Source organism: Ictidomys tridecemlineatus, chromosome 13, assembly GCF_052094955.1.
Source record: "Ictidomys tridecemlineatus isolate mIctTri1 chromosome 13, mIctTri1.hap1, whole genome shotgun sequence".
Taxonomy (NCBI): Eukaryota; Metazoa; Chordata; class Mammalia; order Rodentia; family Sciuridae; genus Ictidomys; species Ictidomys tridecemlineatus.
The window spans coordinates 8,341,989-8,363,654 of record NC_135489.1 but is presented as its reverse complement, the minus strand read 5'-3'; the positions used below and the strand labels follow the sequence as shown (position 1 = coordinate 8,363,654).

The 21,666-nt window shown below is 37.8% G+C and overlaps 1 protein-coding gene across 1 annotated transcript in view; it reads left to right on the top strand.

Moving 5' to 3' along the window:
- The window catches only part of Ccdc102b (coiled-coil domain containing 102B), a 113,140-nt gene that overhangs the window by 50,038 nt on the left and 41,436 nt on the right, over nucleotides 1-21,666 (top strand). Inside the window, exon 5 of the mRNA XM_078029903.1 lies at nucleotides 16,643-16,759. Within this exon, the coding sequence (XP_077886029.1) occupies nucleotides 16,643-16,759 (117 nt within the window). The remainder of the gene's footprint in view (nucleotides 1-16,642; nucleotides 16,760-21,666) is intronic.

The window sequence follows — 21,666 nt, the reverse complement described above, 5'->3', positions numbered from 1 at the left end:
AAGACCAACTGTGATGTTAAATTCTGTGTGGCTGTTTGAGTGGACCACAGGATGCCCAAATACTTGGTCAATTATTTTCAGTGTGGTTGTGAGATTAACATTTGAATCCAGAGACTAGGTATAGCAAATTGCCCTCCCAGAGTAGTTATATCTCATCTAATAAATTAAAGGCCTAAATACAACAAAATTCTGACCTTCCCAACAGTGACTGGGAACACCTCCAGTCTGCCTTCTTTCTAGCTGGATGCTGGATTTTTCCTGACTTCATGGGTCTACAGCTGCTAACTTGCAGATTTAGCTTACATAATTCTTTCTGGGCATGTGTATACTTATGTATAAACACATGCACATACACACCCTCACACAAAAAGCAACCTACACACACAAACATCTACTCAGTTTTCTCTGAAGAACCTGGCTAATCTATCTAACCCTCTCAAAAGAGTCATAATTTGGCCCAATCGATTCCCTGCAAGTTCCAGCTTCTTTCCATTCAACAGTTTTTACTCTTCTACTAATTGTGTTCTGGGGCCCCAAAGAGGTACGTGTGTTTCTATTTAATAACTTCAATTCTGAAATGAAATATATAATTTATTTAAGTTACCCTGCATATTAATTTGTAAGTTGACTTAAAGTAATTTTGCATGTAGAGTAGAGAAATAAATATGTTGATGAAAAGATATTTCATATTTTATTTATTTATTTAAATTAAACTACATCCCATTCTACAAAGAAGGGACATGATTTCTCATTTCAAAGGAAGATTTAGGAGATTCTGATGAAGTTTAAGATCAGGGCCCCTCTACTTGTACCTCTTCCAGGTCCTTGACATGGAATAGCTGTGGAAATGTTTGGGATCTTGCCAAGACAGAGTTGAGTAGAAGCTACATGCAGTTTGTAGGTACTGGAATATAGTTTTGGAATTGTTTCTCGTGTGTGTGTGTGTGTGTGTGTGTGTGTGTGTGTGTGTGTGTGTGTTGATGATATGGAAATTGTCTTGACAATGCAGCATAGCTTTAAATAAAAATTACCCAGAAAGTATTTTCCAAGACTCCTACGATGGGCAAACTTCCAGAAGTGAAAATGCTAAACAGTGAATAGACCTACATGGTAACACTGTGATCTTATTTAATCCCATTTAATTCACACACACACAAAAATGATCGACTGTTCTGGAAGAAAGGCTAAGGTTTCTCTATGAATAAAATATACTAGAAAGTCACTGCCATACTAAAAGTTTATCAAAGCATGTATTTGTTTATTTATTTTTTCATTCATTCATTCATTCATTCAGTACAGGGGTTGAACCCAGAGATGCTTAACCACTGAGCTACAATCCAGACCTTTTTATTTTTTGAGAAGGGTCTCACTAAGTCGCTTAGAATCTTGCTAAATTATTTGGCTGTTCTAAAACTTTCAATCCTCCTGCTTCTGCCTCCCAAATCTCTGGGATTACAGGCGTGAATTACCAGGATCAGCTCATCAAAGTTTTTACAATTAAAAACCTAGGGTCATCACTTTGTGATTTTTATGGTATTTGTAATCTTTGTGAGTTGTGCTTATCGTTCTGATTAAATATTTACTTTCATCCCTCGTTCTTCTTTGTCCCCAAATTGTGAAGAAATCTGAGTCTGTTAAGACCTGACTTCACGAAGGTCCTACTCCCTTTCTGCATGCCCCGTCTCTCCGCGAGGTGGCGCTCCTCCTCGCGGCGCTGGCACCTGGGAGCGCACAGATTGGTAGCGCGGCACCCAGGCAGGTCATCTGGCCTGTTTGTCCCCTGTGGCATAATCACCTCGAGAATAGAAACACTCTTTCATCCTTCCGGGCTCCTCTGCTACCTCGGTGTCCGACTCCCACTTACAAATGGACTTACTGGGGGTAGATGAATGCTGCAGGGCTGGAGCAGAAAGTTGCGGGACTGCCTTCTTTGTCCTATTTACCAGGGTTCTGACGGTTTTTGTTTTGACTTTCCACCACATAGCAAGCAGATTTTTTGCTGATTCTAGATATCTGCACTGTTTACCCAAAAAGGCACAAAGCCCCAAAGAAGAAAAGTGATTTTGTCAGCTATTTGGTTGTGAGAAGTAAGCGCAAAGGTCAGACTCCTCTGGCAGCCAGGGACTCCAAGAACGCCCTACGTCGGGGAGAGTTGGGGAAGGTGTTTGCAAACTGTAAGTCACAGAGGAGCGGGGAGGCATCCGAGATGGAACGTACGCGGCACCACGTGAGCAACTTCAGGCACCGTTTCAGTTGTGAGTGTGAGAAGCAGAGTTCCCTGCGGAGCCCCATTGCTCCCTGCTGAGCCCCACTCTGGATGTTAGATCATGTCACACGTAAGAAGTGAGTGAGCGGGGTTCGGATTCTTCCTGAAACAGGGGCTCCAATGGGACAAAAGAAGCCCAGGCCCTGCCAGGCTCAGTCTGCTGGATTAAGAGAGCTCCAAACAGAAGCTCTTTACAACTTCCAGTTAAATTGGAAGGCATAACTGCCCTAATCCTTTTGATTAAATCGATCTTTCTTTGCTTTTTACGTATTTTAGCAGATTTATTGAAATGCAATTCACATACCGTATAATTCATACATTTAAAGTATATAATGCAATAGTTTTAATAGGTTCACAGAATTGTATGACCTTCATCCTAATCAACTTCAGAGCATTTATATCAGCCTCCCAGGAACCTGGTAGCCACCTGCAGTCAGAACTCATTTTCCTGACCCCGTGACCCCTGTGGCTTCTGTTGCCGCAAACTCATTTCATGCTATAGATCTGCCCATTCTAGGCATTTCGTGTAATAAAATTATGGACTAGCTTCTTTTACTTTATGGGATTTTCAAATGATTTCTGTAATCTGCTACATTAGCACCTTTTTCTGTTATAACCCAGTAAAGAACATAAACATGCTGATTTTAAAAATAAAAACCTGATTTAGAAAAAAATACACATAAGAAAGTTTAACATTATCTTTTCCAATAGAAAAATACTAACATTTAGGTATTTGAGGCATGTCTGGGCCAAGAGGTAAATTTTTTCAATGTTATTTTCCTTAAATGAAAACTTCAGTTTTGGCAAATTCTTATTCACTATTTCCTGTTTGATAGAGAAGTACTAAGAAAAACTTCAATTTCTAAAGCCATGCAAGAATTGTAGATATTCTCTTATTATGACTAAAGTTAGCATTAATTTTTACTTGATGAAGTCCATGCTTTAGCTTTAGTAAATCACATTCAACCATGATTATTTCATTTGATTTAGTTTCACACTATTGTGATTATTTGCATCTTCAGGCAATATTTAATTAAGAATTAAATAATGTTAATTCTTTTAAAAGTCTGTTTATCTACAACTGAAGATCTAAAATGTGTTTTTTCCACCAATAACTTTGATATGAATAATTTCAACTTCTGTGTGAGCTGAAGGAATCAGGGCTGTGGAGGAGAAAGCAGCGGGATCTTAGATAATAATCTGTAAAGTTTTAAGTTTAAGAGCAATATATTATAAGGGAATCACTTTCAAGACAATCTTGAAGATGCTTCCACATAGTATTTTACTAAAACCACAATAATGATTTGTTTTATATCTGCAATTCATAAAAATATTTATTGTACATGATATAAAGAACTCCTGGATGCTGTATCTATATGTATGTATAGACACACATGTCATATATATATAAATGTGTTATATATATGAGTCAAAAGATATATATGTCAAACCTAAAAGTCAGTTAGTTTTAATGTAGTATAGTTTGTATGTAGTAATGTTTTGTTAACGTATAATAGATTTCTATAATATTTTTAATTAAAACAATTTTTCTGAATTAAAGAACAAAGTGCATTATGCACTTTTGTGTAAAACTTTGAATTTTATATTGTTTCACGATGTTAATCATTTTTTCTACTACTAATTTATCAATAGACATCATTTCAATCACTTTTGTAGCACATTGGAAGCTACTTAAGCTGATATCTAGTCTGCTTTTCTCCTCTGATGGAAAGTAAAGTAACTGGAGATCTGAAGAGTGTGAAATGCCCCAGTGTATATGAGAGCTTTGTCAAGACCACACCTACAGCACAAGATTCCTTTTTACAGTATCTTTTCAACTACTCTGCTGTCATTCTTTGATCAAAATGCTAGGAATTTCATTTGGAGCCTGTGACTAAGAAATTAAATTTACTTCTTGTGGTTTAGTGTATGAAGTCTTTAGAAATGAATAACTCATGAATTAAATAAAAAAGTCATGTTTCCAATTTAAAAATGGAATAAAGGATAACATTGATTTCTATATAAAATTATATTTCTCAGTTATTTCACAAAGTAATTTCTTTATACAGATCACATTTGTATAATCATTTCTCTCTGCATGTATATTATGTAGGTTAGCAGACAATTTCACAAAGAACTATAACATTTTATCTGAAATATATGCTAGATAACTTCTGGATAAGATATAAATTAAACTTCTCAGATGTTTGTTCTTTGCAAGTCATGATCAATCCTATGTTGACCGTATGATGTCCTCGTTAACCTTGTGGCAAAATCTCTTAGAAATAATAATTAATTTTTTGGAACTCACATTGGCTTTTCCCTGGCCTTTGAGTGACTGTGGACAAAATTCAGCTATCAGCTGAAATGCATAATCTTGGGTTATTGAAGCCAATACTGGACCTTTACTTCATTGCAAGTGAGAGTCAAATAGCATACAAAATGGCAGTACTTATCCTAAATGACTGTTTAATAATTCCCAATAGACACAATGGATGTTATTATTTTTCATACTGTTGATTTTTAATCTTATAACTTGGTAGTTCAGCTCTTGGAGGCACACCCACAACAATATATAAAAGAAAAAAACATGCATTATATAGTTTGTGTCAAAAATACTAATGTCTTTCATAGTTGACAGGTTCTTTTAGTGAATTACAAACATGAAAAGGAGTATATATTAATAGATCTTACACTTTGAGATAAACAGAAATGTTGATACTTACAGTTCTTGAGGTATGCTCATTCACAGAGACAGGGTATAGAGTTTGTAAGAAGGGAAATTATCATTTAAAAAATTTTTTTCCCTATGGAAAATTTCAAACACTTACAAAATAAAAAGAATATCATCGCAGACCACAGTGTTTATGTTAGTCATCAATAATAATTATCATTTTGTAGCCAATCTTGTTATTCTGTACCATCCTCATGAATATTCTTACCATATATTATCTTGTCTGGATTTCTGCATGTGTCTCAGAACATAAGGACTTTTAAAATTTTTTTTGATAAATGTAACCATACCAGTTTAAAACTAAAATTTAAAAACAATTTACTCATATCAAATATTCAGTGTTCAATTTTTTTTCTAGTATTGCAATGTTTCTTTTCAAAGTTCACTTAGTTGAATCATTAATTTGAGACATTGATTGGATATATGGGTTTTAAAATGTGTAGGGATTTCCCCCCCCCCCATATATCTTTCCCCTTTTTGTCTTTGAATTTATGTAAGATAAGATTTAGCCAGTAAAGCTGAGCTTGGGTTCCACAGGTCATACCTGTAGTGCAGTTTGGTATGTCTCCTGTGTTTCTATACGTGGAAGCTGGACTTGAGGGATTAGGTGGGACAGGGTTTCAGGACGACAAGTCAGAGTTTTCCCCTAGGAAGACCACAGTGGTCGTCTCCACGGTATCAACTGATAATGATGCTCATTGACTATATCCATAAATCTAGGAGTTGCAAGATTTTGACATTGGACCAGTTATTTCTGCTTATCAGTTGTGCCTGGGAGAAGGTGGCGGGTTAGAGGGAGGGCACACTTCCCAGCAGTGCTTCAGCTCAGGATCTGAACAGGGGGATGGATGCTCCTCGGCCAGGAGGGAACTCACTGAATTCCACATTGGACAGCAAAGTAACCACAGAGACACAGAAACGTAGAACTCAGAACATTATATAAAAATAAAGTGTTAGAGATGCCCCAGCCCACTGCAGAGGGGAAGGGAGCGCAGGAGGGGGAGAGCAAAGCTGGGGAAGGAGACTGTCCTGGGGCTCTGCTCAAGAGAGGAGGCGGAGCCCAGCCTACCCAGAGGCAGTGGGGAGTCCTGGAGAGAAGAAGGTGATGGTTAAACTCTCACACAGCTGTCGATACCCTGCAGTTCTCCAATCCTCAGTGTATTGGTTAGCCAACCTGCACATCAGGACTCAGGGGAAAGGTCCCTGGTTTTATTCCTGATCTCCATAGAGTTTTGACTTTGCTAGACTGGATTAGACTGGTTGCTTTGCCTGCTTTTGTGGAGTTTTACGGGCTTTTTTTTTTTCTTTTTGCAGTGCTGTGGAAGGAACCCATGGCCAAAGGTGTGCCAGGCTAGTGCTCTACCACTGAGCCACATCCCTGGCCTGAAAACCTTTAAAGCAGCTGTCAACCCTGCACCCTGGCCACCTTCCCACAAGTCATCACAGGGTAGCTACATGGTTTCCAATCCAGATTCCCAAGTGTGGTCTGTGTAAATTAATCTGCCTAAGGACAGAACTTTACCAGCAAGTTCTTCTCGCCCATATGACCTTGTGAAGGGCTTATTTCCAATCTTCAGTGATAGTCTGAAGCATGTGGCTGGGGTGGGGAAGAAGTTTAGAGTACCAAACAGGAGATACTTTGAACTATTGGTGTTTCCAGACAAACTAATGGATAGGTCACAGGATCTGTGGCATTTCTGATGGTTTCCAATTTTCTTTTTTCATGAAAATATTGGAGCAGGAGCAACTGGATCGATCAGCTTATAGATAATAAAAACTAAATTTTAATATCAAGTCAAAATGTAGCTTTGCCATATACTTAGAAGGATAATAAAACAACACAAAGACTCTGCTGTTACAAAACATTTTCTATTTCTACCTAACACGTAAGATCGAATTTTTCAGTGCCTACATCAACAAAAGAAAAAATAAAACTAACGATGATTATTATCTCATTTAATCAATAGTTATTTCACCTATGTATACACAGACTAATCGAAAAATATCTATTCATCGATCTCATTAAGAGATGAATTTCTAGTAAATGATTAGTTTATATTTGATAATTACCTATTAAAACATAATTTCTTGTTTTCTTAAAACAACTACTCAGTAATTTTTTATTTGTTTTTCTTACATATACATGACAGTACAGAGTATCTTGACATTTTATAAATACATGGAGTATAACTTATTTGAATCAGGATCCCATTCTTGAGATTGTACATGATGTGGAGTTACACAGGTTGTCTATTCATATATGCACATCAGACACTTATGTCCGATTCATTCTACTATCTTTCCTATTTCTATTTCCCCTCCCTTCCTTTCATTACCCTTTGTCTAATTCAATGGCTTCTATTCTCCCCCACCCACACTTTTTGGTGTTAGCATCTGCTTATTAGAAAAAACATTTGGCCTTTTTGGGGATTTATTTCACTCGGCATGATTTTCTCCAGCTCCACCCATTTACTGGCCAATGCCACAATTTCATTCTTCTTTATGGCTGAGTAATATTCTTTGTGCAGATATGCCACACTTTCCTTATTCATTCATCTGTTGAAGGGCACCAAGGTTGGTTTCATAGCTTAGCTATTGTGAATTGATCTGCTATAAAAATTGATACAGCTGGGTCAGTAGTATGCTGAATGTGGTCCTTTGGGTTTATACTAAGGAGTAGGATAACTGGGTCAAATGGTAGTTCCATGCCAAGTTTTCTGAGAAATCTTATTCTGATTTTCAGAGTGATTACACCAATTTGCAATCCCACAAGCAATGTATTAGTGTGCCTTTTCCCCACATCCTCCTCAACATTTATTGTTACTTGTATTCTTGATAACTGCCATTCTTACTGTTGTGAGAGGAAATCTCTGTGTAGTTTTAATTCACATTGGAGGATCTATTCAGTACTGTGAGAGGTGTGTCAAAGTCACGCAGTATTATTGTGTCGTTGTTTACTTGATTCTTGAAATTGAGAAGGGTTTGTTTGATGTATGTAGAAGCTATATTGTTTGGGGCATAAATACTGAAGGCTATTATGTCTTGTTGATATAATATAATATAATAATATAATATAATATAATATATGATTACCCTAAGCAGTATGAAATGTCCTTCTTTGTCTCTTTGATTAACTTTGGCTTGGAGTCCACTTTATCTGATATGAGGATACAAACCCCTGCTTGCTTACCAGATCCACATGGATTATATTTTTCCCCATCCTTTTCCTTTAGTGAGTGGATGTCTCTGCCTATGAGGTGTATCTCTTGGAAGCATATTGTTGGACCTAGTTTGTTCATCTAATCTGCTGGTCTATGTCTTTTGATTGATGAGTTTAGGCCAGTAATGTTCAAGGTTATTATTGATATAGGATTTGTGTTCCCAGGCATTTTGGTTCATTTCTAGTTTTTGATTTGAATTAGTTTCTGCTTTGATTGGCTATTCTTCCAGCATAGTCTTTACTTTTGCTGTGTTCATTTCTTTTATTTTTCGTTTCTTCTTCATGGAGTATTTTATTGAGTATGTTTTGTAGTGTAGTTTTTCCAGGTGTGAATACTTTTAACTTTTCTTTATCATGGAAAGTTTTTATTTCTTTGTCAATTCTGAAGCTTATTTCCCACAGTAAAAACAGTAAGTTTGCAAGAGGTTTTACAGTTTTGAATGATGGAGAGGGAGAGGGCAGAAGTGATGTAGCATGTGATGATTATGAGGGAGAGGAGAAACAATAGAAGTAAAAAAAAACATTAAAGGAAGAGGGAAAGAGAGAACAGTAGAGATAGGTTGTTAGCAGATGAAGGAAAAAAATCAAGTGAAACAGGTAAGTGAGAGAAATAAATACATATAATGTAGAAATTTTAAAAATTAAAAATAAAAATAAAAGAACACGTAACAAATCTGAAATATACTAATGAAACATCCTAGTCCTTAAAATACTGATCGATGAAAAATTACTGGCTTCCAGAAACAAGAAACAAATTTGAATATATATAAATGTCCATGAACTGTTAAGGTCACAATTAAACAGAGAAAAAGAATGAATGAAAGACTCAATGAAAAGCTCAAGAATCGTTTCTGTTGGAGTTCAAAAGGTTCTCAGCTTCCCTTCTCAGCTTTAGTTGGGGTGATCTGCAGTGTGATGCTTGCTCCACCTTCAGGGTGGGGTTGCTAGAGTGGGAGAGGAGATCCTGTAGGTGGGACTCTTGCAGGTAGGCTTAGGTGGGCTCCAGGTTCTTCTATGAATGCCAATTGGTCTGGAGATTTAAATTCCCACACCTCCACAACCCAGCAATGGCTGGTCCAAGCTGGAGGACTGCACCCAGGGATCTCCACTGGGTTCTACTTGTGCAATGGCGGAGCGAATTTTTAGCCCACCATGTCACTTGCAGACCCCATGTTTTTCTGGTCTCAGGTTCAGTCTACAATATCAATGTCATCCACCATTGTCCTTCTGAATTTTTTGCCAGGCTCATCTCCCCCAGTGGGTCCTGCAAGCAACTGGATTTGGGGGGTGGGCAGAGCTGGAGAGCAGGGTTTCCATGACCAGTTGTCCCTGTTTAAACTTCTGCCCTCGTCTGATTTTCTCCTTATCACTTAGGCACCCTCGCTGTGGTACTTGGGTTTGCCAGGAATCACCTCCTCCAGCTGATGGCCCTGGCACGTTGGCTGCAAAAGGGTTCCTTCTTCCTTTGTTCTCTGCACACAACCGAGAGAGACGGGGCTTCTCTTCTGCATAAGTATATTGCGTAGCACACCTTCCAGCTTAATTGGGCTTTGTTTTGGGCCTCTAAACTCTCAGTACCCAGACACTCCTGAGGCCTCCTGCAAATGTGAATTCCTTTAATTTCCTTATCCGTCCACTTTACTCTCAGAGGGGCACCTCTGGCTGTTGCCTCCAGCCGCGGTCGTGGGCGTTGCTGGGGATTTCTTCCTTATTTTATTATATCCAACCTCCTAAGTCTGCAATCTGCTTTGAATGCCCAGTGATAAATCCCAGTACATTTGCCCCCCACTTTTTTTTTCACCCAGTTTGCTGAAAAGCTTCTTTCTTGGTTTCATACCACGAAACAGCCAGGGAAGAGGCCATCTCTATTCCACCATCTTGAAGCCTCCCTCATAATAATTATTAAGATGATTCACTACAAAAAACTTGACGTTTAGAGCCTTACAGCCTCAACCATACATATGTTAAATATGGTTGCATATTATAGAGAAAAACAAATTTTAAGCATAAATGCATGTTATAATGTGATAATCTGGAAGAAATAAAGTATAAATATGTTTTCAAGAACTAAAATTAACAGACATTAACTTTGAATACATAGCAACAAACACAAATTTGTAAGGTTGGAGTATCACTGATAGCAGTAAAGTCGGATATAATTATTTCATTTAAAGTGCCATTATTTCAAATTCCTTAGAAATTTTTATTTTAAAAACTAAAAAGAAAAAAAAATCACTCTTCTAAGACAAACTTTAAGGGATGGTGAAGTGGGCCTCTATCCCAGCAGCTCATGATGTTGGGGCAGAAGGATCATGAGTTCAAAGCTAGCCTTAGCCATTTAATGAGACCCTGTCTCAAAATAAAAAATAAAAAGGCTGGGATGTGGCTCAGTGGTTAAGTTCCCTGTGTTCAATCCCCAGGACCAAAAAAAAAAAAAAAAAAAGACAAAAAAGTAGGCAAACAGACTTTAAGAATGTAAATGTTAGGCTGACTCTTGACTCAGTGCTGCACTCCTGTAATCCAGCTACTCAGGAGAATGATGTTGGAGGATAGCAAGTTCAAGGTCAGCCTTGGCAGCTTAGCAAGATCCTGTCTAATAAAAATAAATAAAATGGGCTGGGGATTAGTTTAGTGATGGAGCACCCCTGGGTTAAATAATCACTACCAAAATAATAAAAAAGAATTTTTTGAAGGATAGATCTGCATGAGAGTCAAAGAGCACACAGACCCCTGAGATAATTCACTTATTGTCCTTATTTTGACCTAAAAAATTTAACCAAGCTTTGATTTATCAAAGCTGGCTTTCCTGCTATTATTTAAGGTTATAGAAAAGAATTAGATAAAATTTACTTTAAAAATTTTCAGCTGAAATATTCTGAGCCATGATCTAATGCATGGAGTGCCTCTCTGTGGTGTCTCTGAGTGTGTGAAGACGTCTTTATGGGTTCATCGTTAACTGAAATCACTTAGAACCCCAACCTGGCTGTTGGATATCCTGGCATTAGAGTGCCATTCCTTCTCACATCCCTCACCTTTTACTATCAGAACCTGGTAAACAAATAAAACTTGGTCTTTTATCCTGAATTAATTGATATTCAATAGTTATCCCAAAGGTCAAATTAAAAACGTATGCATCACAACAAAGACAATGAGAAGAGTCTTAGAAAAGCACTGGCCAGGGTCAATTCGATTACAATTTCAAAAATCAACTCACCTTCAATGTGAGAAGAGATTTGGGGGCAAGGATGATACAGACACTGTCAAATTTGTCTTGGTCATCCAGAGAGAAGTAGGTGGTTTCCTACGCTCATTGGGGGAGGAGAAATAGGGAGAGTTGAGAAATACACAGGATGAAAAAATGGCAAAACCCGGTGATTAGTTAAATGTTGTGGATGTGTTGGGGTGCAGGGGACATAACCAAGAAGGAGAAGTTAACAGATTCCTGAAGTTGTCAACCAGGTGGCCGTTCATTAGGAGACAAACAAGCAAGAAGTAAAACATAGGGGGAAAAGCTATGAATTTATCAAGTTTGAGATGGAAATGTTTGGTAGCACCTTTGATTTACGACCATAAAGAGAAGCTTGAACAGTGACAGATAGATGGTGGCTGAAGCCAAAGGAGGAGAGGGGGTGACACTGGGTGGGTTATCCAATAAAGCACATAGGGCTTAGCGGAATGACGCTAGGCAGGACAGAAGGAAAAGGAGGACTTGCACAGAAATCTAGGAGGAAGGGAGAAGGATTAGCTTTTTTTTTTGAACCTGAGTCTGAGACAGGATATTTTCAAAACCATGTGTACTTCTGTCAAGGACTCAAGTAAGAGAGGGTGGAGATGTGGGTGTAGGAAGGCCAGGGGAAGGCTGAAGCCAGTGGAGAACCGAGGGAAAGGGAAAGGTGGGGAGAAGGTGGTCCACTGCGCTCCAAGGGCATTGGCAGACAGAAGGAAGAGGGGAGCCAAAGCGCCAAGCCTGGAAGTAAGGAGGATTCTCTCCCCTGGACCCCCCTCAGTCGCTTGTCCCCAACCTAAGTGAGAAGTATTGAGGAGTTAAATAGGAAACCTTAGGAAAGATGTCAAATCCTGAGGGCAAGTGGAATAATGAGCCTTCAATTCTAGGAGTTATTTAAATTCCTTAACAAGAGAAAAGAAGGAAAGACTCCTGTAGATGCATGCAGGAGTAGATTTTATTGTGGTAGATTTTATCGTAAGTATTTGGAAATCTTGGCAATGCATGGCTTCTTCTGCATGAAGGGAAGCTGCAGGATCCTTTACCAGAGCAATGGGAGAGATGGCGAGTTTGGTGTTCAGGCGAGATTGAAAGGTGCTGTATTGTTCATGATATTGACATCAACATTCCACACGTTATTTCACAAAGAACAGAATTTCGCAATCTGCCTTACTTATGTAATCCTTGCAGACCATCCTGACAGATAAAATGACAGGCAAAATGAAAATAAATGGATGGGTTGGATTATATTTTTGTGCCATTCTGTTATGAATTTTTCTCTTCCTACCATATTTGGATAAGTAGAAAAATTTTTATTGATATGATATACAATATTTTCATTTTTTAGACATCATCTTGAGATTATTTTTTCAACCCATGATTGTCTTGATTCACAATACACATTGACATATAATGTTGATAATTTTCCAAAAACAAATCATGGCAGATATTTCTGAAGTCACAGACGTGGCACATTGCCTGGTTTAACTTTCTGTAAACACTGCAGCGTGAAAAGTGGGTTTTTAAAGAGTAATTTTGGAAATATACTTCAGTGCAACCTTGGAGAAGAAAGACCTTACAAGAGAATATACTAAATAAATATTAAATAAAAGGACATGAACTTGGAAAATGCTTTCTGATGCTGACTCACTCACTTTAACTGGTACCTGCTATTTCTGTCACTTGCAATTTAACTAATGTGACATGTCATTTGTGGATGACATTCATAATGTTTCTAAATTAATCGTCTCTAGCATCCACAAGCCCACTGCTTTCAAATTTCAGTTTCTAAATAGATTGTTACAACTCCATTAATCTAAACCTAAAGTCAAAGAGGTAAGTGGCAAAATTAAAGTGAGTTCCAGCTGAAACTCAAAACTGCAAAATAATCAATTTTACTCAGTTTTTCAAGTAGAAAGTAGCTGTTTCATTAATTTATCAGTTTTCTCTGCTATATATTACTTTAGTAGCTTCAGATGCACACTGTGTCATTTCTTATATTTAGTTATTTTGCTCTTCTGTGCTTGAAAGGAGCACTGAGACGGACAGGGTGGCTGAGCAGGAGATGAGGGGGGAGGGATGGTACAACCAAGTGGATAAAATAACTTTAAAGTGCGTCTTTTGCTGATTGGGAACTTGCTAACGGGATCTGGGCAGAGAGAAATTACAGGATCTGAATTACTTTCTAGAGCTTTCTTTGGCTGCTGTTTTGAGAAAGAGAGCATGGGGCCACACGTAGAAACAGAAGGTTGGAGGCTACTCCTATGCTAAGTGAGGGATCCTGGCAACTTTTAATCAGAATAGCAGTGGTGGATTTGGAGAGAGGTAACTGGATTTATAATTGTTGTAAAGGCTCAGCAGATGAACCAAATTGATTTGCTTTTAATTTGGATGGCACATGAGAGGATTGAATTAATGTATCCACTATTGTTGACCTGGTCCACGGGGAAGATGGGATTGATATCTGCTGAGTTGGTGAAGACTGATGGACCAACAGGTTTGAGGGAGAAGTTCTGACTATGGCTTTCCAAGGTGTTGAGTTTGAGATGTCTACAAAGATGAGAAATTGGAACCTGGAAATATATCTCAAGTTCAGTAGGAAAAACAGGCTTCAAATAGACATTTGGAGACGGTCAGCATTTTGATTAGTGCACAATGCCACCAGTATATGTGAGCTGACCTAAGGAGCAAATGTGTGACGTTCACAGGGGCAAGGATGAACCTTGGGACACTCCAAAATTCTATTCTGTATTCCAGCCCGTCCAGGAAATTTGTCTAAAGATACATTGTGAAATTTCTTAGGGGACGATCTTTTATTATCTTTAAAACTTTTATTTGCTCTGTCATAAACTTCTGAAATTTATGAATGCAATGTACTAACTGGGCACAGTGACACATGCCTGTAATCCCAGCAACTCAGGAGGATGTGAAGAAGGAGGATCACAAGTTCAAGCCCAGTCTCAGTAATTTACCAAGACCCTAAGCAACTTAGCAAGGCCCTGTCTGAAAATAAGTAAATAAGTAAATAAGCAAATAAATAAGTAAATTAAATAAAAAAGGCCAATAGACAATGCAAGTATGGCTCAGTAGTTAAGTTCCTCTGAGTTCAATCCCAAGTACCAAAAAAAAAAAAGTAAAGAAATTAATGCAGTATATTCTTGCCTTTTCCTGAAGATACTAGTTACTTTTTAAATCAGTGTATTATTTTATTCTGTAGTTTGTGTCTTCTTGTTAGTGTCTCCCCTAACACCTGGCATTCTGTTTCTTAATCTTGGTGTTAGCCATTTTTTCCCCTTTCTTCTTGCTCCTGGGGTCTTTGAATGTTCAGAGAGCTTTGATTTTGACATTGACATTGATGAGTGAAAATAAAAATTTTCAAGTGTCTGGTGTGGATTTCCTTTGCTGTTGTTTAGGGAAATTTACATTCTGACTCCTTTAGACAATGAGAAGATTTATTGATTGACATAGTTTCTTGTGGATTAAAAGCTAAGCCTTCTGAAAGTAAGCCAGGGCCATCAAGTGTCCAGAGGAAGCTGAATTTTCTTTTGGTGAACCCAACTCAAAAAAAAAAAAAAACAAAAAAAACAGTTTAATTCTTGCAGCTCACCATTTCCTCTGTCAAAGTGACTTTCCTTTTACTTTACCTTGGATTAACGTCGCACCACTTAACTCACATGGTAGTGGGTTGAACACGCAGAGACCAATGGTCATGAATTCTGCAGTATCTCTTGCTCTGACTCTCAACTCTCCTGAGCTGTCTTCATGGAGCCAACTGAACCATTTCGGCAGTGTTTGGGAAATCAGCTCCTGTCCCTAGTGTACTCCATTGCCTTCGGATTGGGACTCTGGCCTCTTCGACTATGCTTCCTCTACTATCTATCAGCTTATTGCTTTTCAGAAAATTATTTTACTAGATTTTATCTTTATAACTACAAATGCAGTGTTGAATTCAGATGCAGGTAACGAATTCAATAAAAAGCCTCTTAAAGTTTTCTCCCTCTAGTTAGTAACTTTGTAGATTACAAAGATGCTTATGCTTCTTTTAAATATGGTTCATGCCAGGCATGTTGGTGCATGCCTATAACCCCAGAGGATCTCGAGTTGTTCAAAGCCAGCCTCAGCCAAAGCGAGGCACTAAGCAACTCAGTGAGACCCTGTCTCTAAGTGAAATACAAAATCGGATTGGGGATGTGGCTCAGTGATTGAATGACCCTGAGTTCAATCCCCAATAATAAAAAAGAAAATATATGGTTCATTTTTCTGTAGAGTAGGGAAAATAATAGCAGTGCCTAACACTTGGGTCACTACCAGCATGAACTAGGACAATGTTTCAAGTTCAGTTCCTGGAGACTAGAACATACTGGTAATATTACCAGCATTAACAATGTCATGAATAATCCTGTTTTTAAATTTTTGAATAGGCTGTATTATATTGTCTTGTGTATTCTAATTTATCATGAGATTATATACAAGTTATATATAATTCATGAGGAAACATTTACCTAGATGATATAAGGTAGAAATACATTAATAAAATAGAACAGCATGTATGAATAGCTACATATTTTATATATTTATCAAATTTCATATTTCTGCTAAAAACTTCTAATTATAAGAACAGGTGTGGAGAAATATCACCATTTATGTTAATAGTATTCAAATTCCTAGGTTTTATACCTGTTCCTAGGTTTTATTGGTATTTTTCAGGTATTTTTAGATGTTTTATATACATTTTACCAATCCAAGCACCATTTATATATTTTTTCTCCAAGTTTGCCTCTGCTACAATAAATTTAATATTTATACTTTATGTTAAATAGATATAAGACTGATTATAAAAAGCACTGAGGTATTAATATTCTGGACTAAAAGATCAGAATTAATTCATTAATTTGGAAGTCAACTGACCCATTGTTAGGAATACGCAGAGGTAACTGAGTTTTGTCCACTTTTCAATTGAAGGATGAGATTTATGGAGACTTGCTGATTTTTTTCCGTAACAAATCAGTATTTTTCAACTACAAGCATTGTAATAAATGGTCCAACTATAATAGTTATAATAGCAACAACAAGGCCTGTCGGAATCCACATGGAAAATAAAAAAAGATTTTAAAAAATCGGAAAGATTAATGGGCATTCGTCTGGAACCAGCTAGCTTTTGTAGCGTGTTGTGATTATAGTTCGAACTTTGTTTTTCAGCCTGACATTCTTCACAGTCAACATGAAAGTGAAACAGGAGAAATTTCAGGAGATATAAAAGAAAAATCTACACCTCAAAACAGCAAGGATAGAGTCATCTGTGAGCTAAGAGCAGAGGTAAGGTATTGGATAAAGGGTGTGACATTATTAAATCACACTTGAAAATTACTAAATTATATACCATTTTAAATTGCACAAGTGAGGTTACTTAATGAGGGTGAGTGCTGCTTGTATAGTAATAAGCTTATATACTTTATGTAAGATTCTTTGGAATGATACTCCTAACTAGATGTGAGCTATCTAGCAATCCAATAGACAATGCAAGTCTTATTGTGAGTAAATATCTATTGAAAGTTCAATCATCTGATGGAACATAATGTTAACTTATTTTCAGAAACAATGACATACAAAATATGTGGCATGTGGATTCTGGTGACATTACCAAAGCTATTAACAGCTAACAACACTGAAACATAGGATAAATTCACATTGGTTATAGCTAATTGATTTATTTTCCGTTCTGACTAGCAACTGCAACAGATAAATTTTCATGGATTTGTAAACTCAGAGTGTTTTTCCTGTCTTAGATACAAAGCAGGAATTATTGTTCTTGGACATAGGAGGAGGGGTTGAATTATTTATATTTCATTGAAAACTGCATTGCGTTAAAAATAGAAAATAGCAGATTATTTATTTTATATCGGGTGATTCTGGACAAATGCTTTGGATACAAATGTATAGGAACAAGTTAGGAAATGGAAAAGAAGTTGGTGAAAATATAGGCTTGGAGGAAGGTGATTTGTATGAGGCATTTCGTTTCCTAAAAAATTCTTCAAAGACAGAGCTCATGCTGGAGTGTATTTTATGTCAGATGAACCAAGTGCCTTGGGAAATGCATAGATTTGGGAGTCAGAAGCAGCAGAATCATCTTCTGATTATTTTTTTGAATTCCTTAGCCTCTCTGTGTCTGAGTTTACAGAGATGGGAGTGATAATAGTCACAGTCATTACATAGGGGCTTTAAAAACTAAAATGTGCCTGGGGAAAACTTGGTGGAGAAGAGTTCTTGTACTTTGGTACTCAGCCCAGCTGTTCTGGAAAGTGGGGGCTTCAGGTCTTGCCTGCACTGCCCCTCCCTGCTGCTGGGATGTCCTTCACCCTTCCTCCTCAAGACGCCTGGCAGGTGTTGGGACCAGGAATATGCACCAACAGATCCAGATGAGAAGATGACTATTGAAAACAACCGCTTTCAGTCAAAGAAGAGAAGGATGGCTCTTGTGCCTTTTGTTTCTAAGAGGCATCCAATCCTCAGGAGAGCTGCCACTTTCCCTGGGCTCTGCACTCTAAACAGCACCTTTGATAAAGCACTGCTGGACATGCAGCTAACACCAGAAACAGAGGAGGGAGCCCTGTCAGACTGCTTCCTGTAGCTCTCCTCAAAACCAGGGGTGTGGGTGCATGCAAGCATGCGTGTGTAATGTTTTTAAAGAGCAGTTTTAGTTTCACTGCAAAATTTGGCAGGAAATAGAGTTTATATATTCACCCGTCTCTGTACAACATCTCTCAGGATTATGGTGCTCAGTAAAATCGATGAACCAACGTCGACGCATTATCAACTGAGTCCAGGGTTTGCATTAGGTTTCACTATGTGTTGTACATTCTGTAGGTTTTGGCAAATGTCTAATCCCAAGCATCTATCCTAAAACTCCTGTATGATCCACACCTTATCCCTCCCTCCCCTGAACCTTGATGACCACTGATCTTTTCTTTGTCTCCATACTTGCCTTTTCCAAAATATTGTGCGGTTAGAATCATACAGTGTGTTGTATTTTCCGATAGACTTCTTCAACAGAGCAATATGTATTGAAGGTTCATTGACATCCTTTTTTGGTGGCTTGATAGTTCATTTCTCTTTAGTGGTGAATAATATCACATTGTCTAGATATACCACGTTTTGTTTATCTCTTTTGAAAAATATCTCTATTGCTTTCCTATTTTTTCTACTATACATAAAGCTCCTATAAAATTTTTTTTCTGCAAGTTTTCAAGTGGAAATAAGTTTCAACTCCTTTGGATTAATACCAAGGATGTCTATTGCTGAATCATATGGTAATTAGAGGTTCAGTTTTGTAAGAGACTGACAAACTGTCTTCTGAAGTGGCTGAAGCACTTTGCATTAGCTCCACATGGTCACCAGAATTTGATGCTTGGATTTTGGAAATTTTAGTGATTTTGCAGGGGCATGTCGTTGTGGTTATAGTCTAAAGTTTCCTAGTCATGTGGGATACTGATGTTTGTTCCTATGCCTGTTTGTTATCTTGTCATCATGGTGGGTTTTGTGTTCATATCTTTTGTCAACTCTTAAGTAAGCTTGTATATTTTCTAATGATTGGGCTTTAAGAGTTCTTTGTGTATTTTGTTTAACAGTGATCTGCCAGATCTGTGTTTTGCTAATATTTTCTCCTAAACATATAAAACTTCAAGAGTATGCATTAAAGAGGATAAAATGTAAATGAAATTTGCAATATTTTTTAAAAGTTAACAACTTTAGCCCAAAGAAGTTAATTATAATAAATCTTTTGAAAAATGATGTGATTATTTTAGGATGTTTATATCCAATTGTTTTATTTTAAACATTTCCATATCTAAGCATGTTTATTATAGAAATAATTGGAAAGTATAGAGAAGTAAAAAAGAAAAAACATATACATATTAATGTATTTGCTTATATACGTATAAATAGATATACTGTATATATAAATGTATATGGTTTCTTAAAATTATACTTTTTTATGTTCACGTAAAATTGTGTAATTATATCAATTTTACTTAAAATACAAACCATTTTTAAAACATGGGTTCTTGCTTTTAGATATACAATCAACACTGTAATAAGTAGCCTCATGCAAATACATACATTTAAAAATGGCTTAAATTCCTCGAAGTAGAATGGCTTGGTCAAGAGGATGTTTATTTTTGAAATCCTTTATACACACTGCCAAGTGCTCCATTAGAAACATTATATCAATTTACATTTTCACTAAGGATATCTAAAAACTCTGTTATTCACAAAGCAAACATTAAAGACTCAGTAAAAGAGCAGAGGCTTTCCACCTAGGCAACCTGGGAAACAACTGGCAGTCTGGTGATCTCCTGGGGTTTTCCTTGGGCTGTATATACACCACAAAGATGCTAACCGTCTGGGAACACCAATAGGTAGAGACAGATGAAGAAACAAAAGCCATAATGAAAATGTAACCTAAGTCGGTTCGCTTTTGTCAAAGGACCAGGAAGATCAAGACAAAAGTTCGTGGACAGAAATGCTTGAATCCAACCAAACTCACGGAAGAAAAAAAAAAAAAAAAAGAGCCCCACCTCCACTCCTGCTAGAAGATGCCGAGAAGAGAGGACATCATTTCATCCTGGTCAGGTGGTAAGAAGTTCCCCAATCCTCCTTGGGAGGATTGCTATGGTTTAGATGAGGTGTCCTCCAAAATCTCATGTGGGAGACATGCTAGAATTTCCAGAGGTGAAGTGATGAGATTATGAGACACTTAACCTAATTTATGGAGTGGATTAATCCACTGAAATGGATTAATTGGTTGGTAACTATACGCAGGTAGGGTGTGTCTGGAGGAAGTAGGTCATTGGGAGTGTGCCTTTGGGGTCTCTATTTTGTCCTTGGGTAGAGGAGCTCTCTCTGCTTCCTGGCTGTCATGTTCTGAGGTGATCTCTTCTGTCACCCTCCTGCCATGATGTTCTGCCTTGCTTCAGACCCGGAGCTTTGGAGTCAGCTAACCATGGGATGAACCTCTGAAACCACGAGCCAAAGTAAACCTTTCCTCCTCGATGTTGTTCTTGTCCGGTTATTTGGTCATGGCCACAAAACAGGTAACTAAATTGGACTGTCATTGCTAGCTGGCAGTAACGAGGCCCCCAAGCTCTGGTGGTGTCCGAGGAAACCCCATGCAGAACTATCTGGATGAGGTCCAGCAGGCAGAAAAAAACTGCTGTCATGGCCCAGCAGTGAAAGGAGACTCTGAGTTGGGCCTCCGGGAGGCCAAGTGGCAAGTCAACCCTCATCTTCCAGGGGTTATCAGTAGGACCCTTCTGTAGGGTCCAGTTTTGTGACATAATACCCCACATATGCAGAACACAATGAATGTTACTCACTGAATGTTACAAATTGAATGTTACTCATCCCATCTCAAATCAATCAATCAACAGATGCCACCCCTGAAATGGCAACAATGTTTAATTATTTGGCAAGAATTTTAGACAACACTCAGTAAGCAACTGGGAGTTAAATACATTTCTTAAAAAAAAAAAAAACAGTAAGCCTTTTAGTAAATAAGTTGAAAGTTGCAGCAAATACATGGAAGACAATCAAAGAAACAGTGGAAAACTTAGGCGGAGAGAGCACACTGAAAAATTTTAAAATTAAGAATGGAGGAGTCAAAAGAGAATCAATGAACTTGAAGGCAGACTAGTAGAAATGATCCTGTCTGAACAACAGAAGGAAGTTGGCTACAAAAAAAAAAAATTGCATCCTCAGGGACATGGGGAATATATAACAAAAAATCTGTTTATATATCCGAGGTCATTATCAGAGAAGTAGCACTGGGCGGGAGAGTACTGAAAAGATGAGTGAAATTTAGGGAAAGGGTCAAAATTACAGCCCAGAAGCTCAGCAGACTCCAAGGAGCATAAATCCAAAGACACCCATCATCAAGCCACATGGTAGTCAAGCTCAAGGGAAGCTAGGGGAAACGTCTCGACCTCATCATGGCCAAGCCTTTTCCCACTGCAGGGACCAGCAGTCAGCAGGCATCGCAAGTCCCACCAGAAACCCTGGAGGTCAAGACAGAAGCAGCATGCCAGTGTTCAAGTGTAAAAGGACGGCCAACTGAACACGCACACAGTGCCTGAAGAAACGTTCTTGAGGACACCCGGAGAGCAAACGGAATGTGACTCTAGAGAAAATTCAGACAGAATGACCATGAGATGTAACTACAGAGTGGCTAA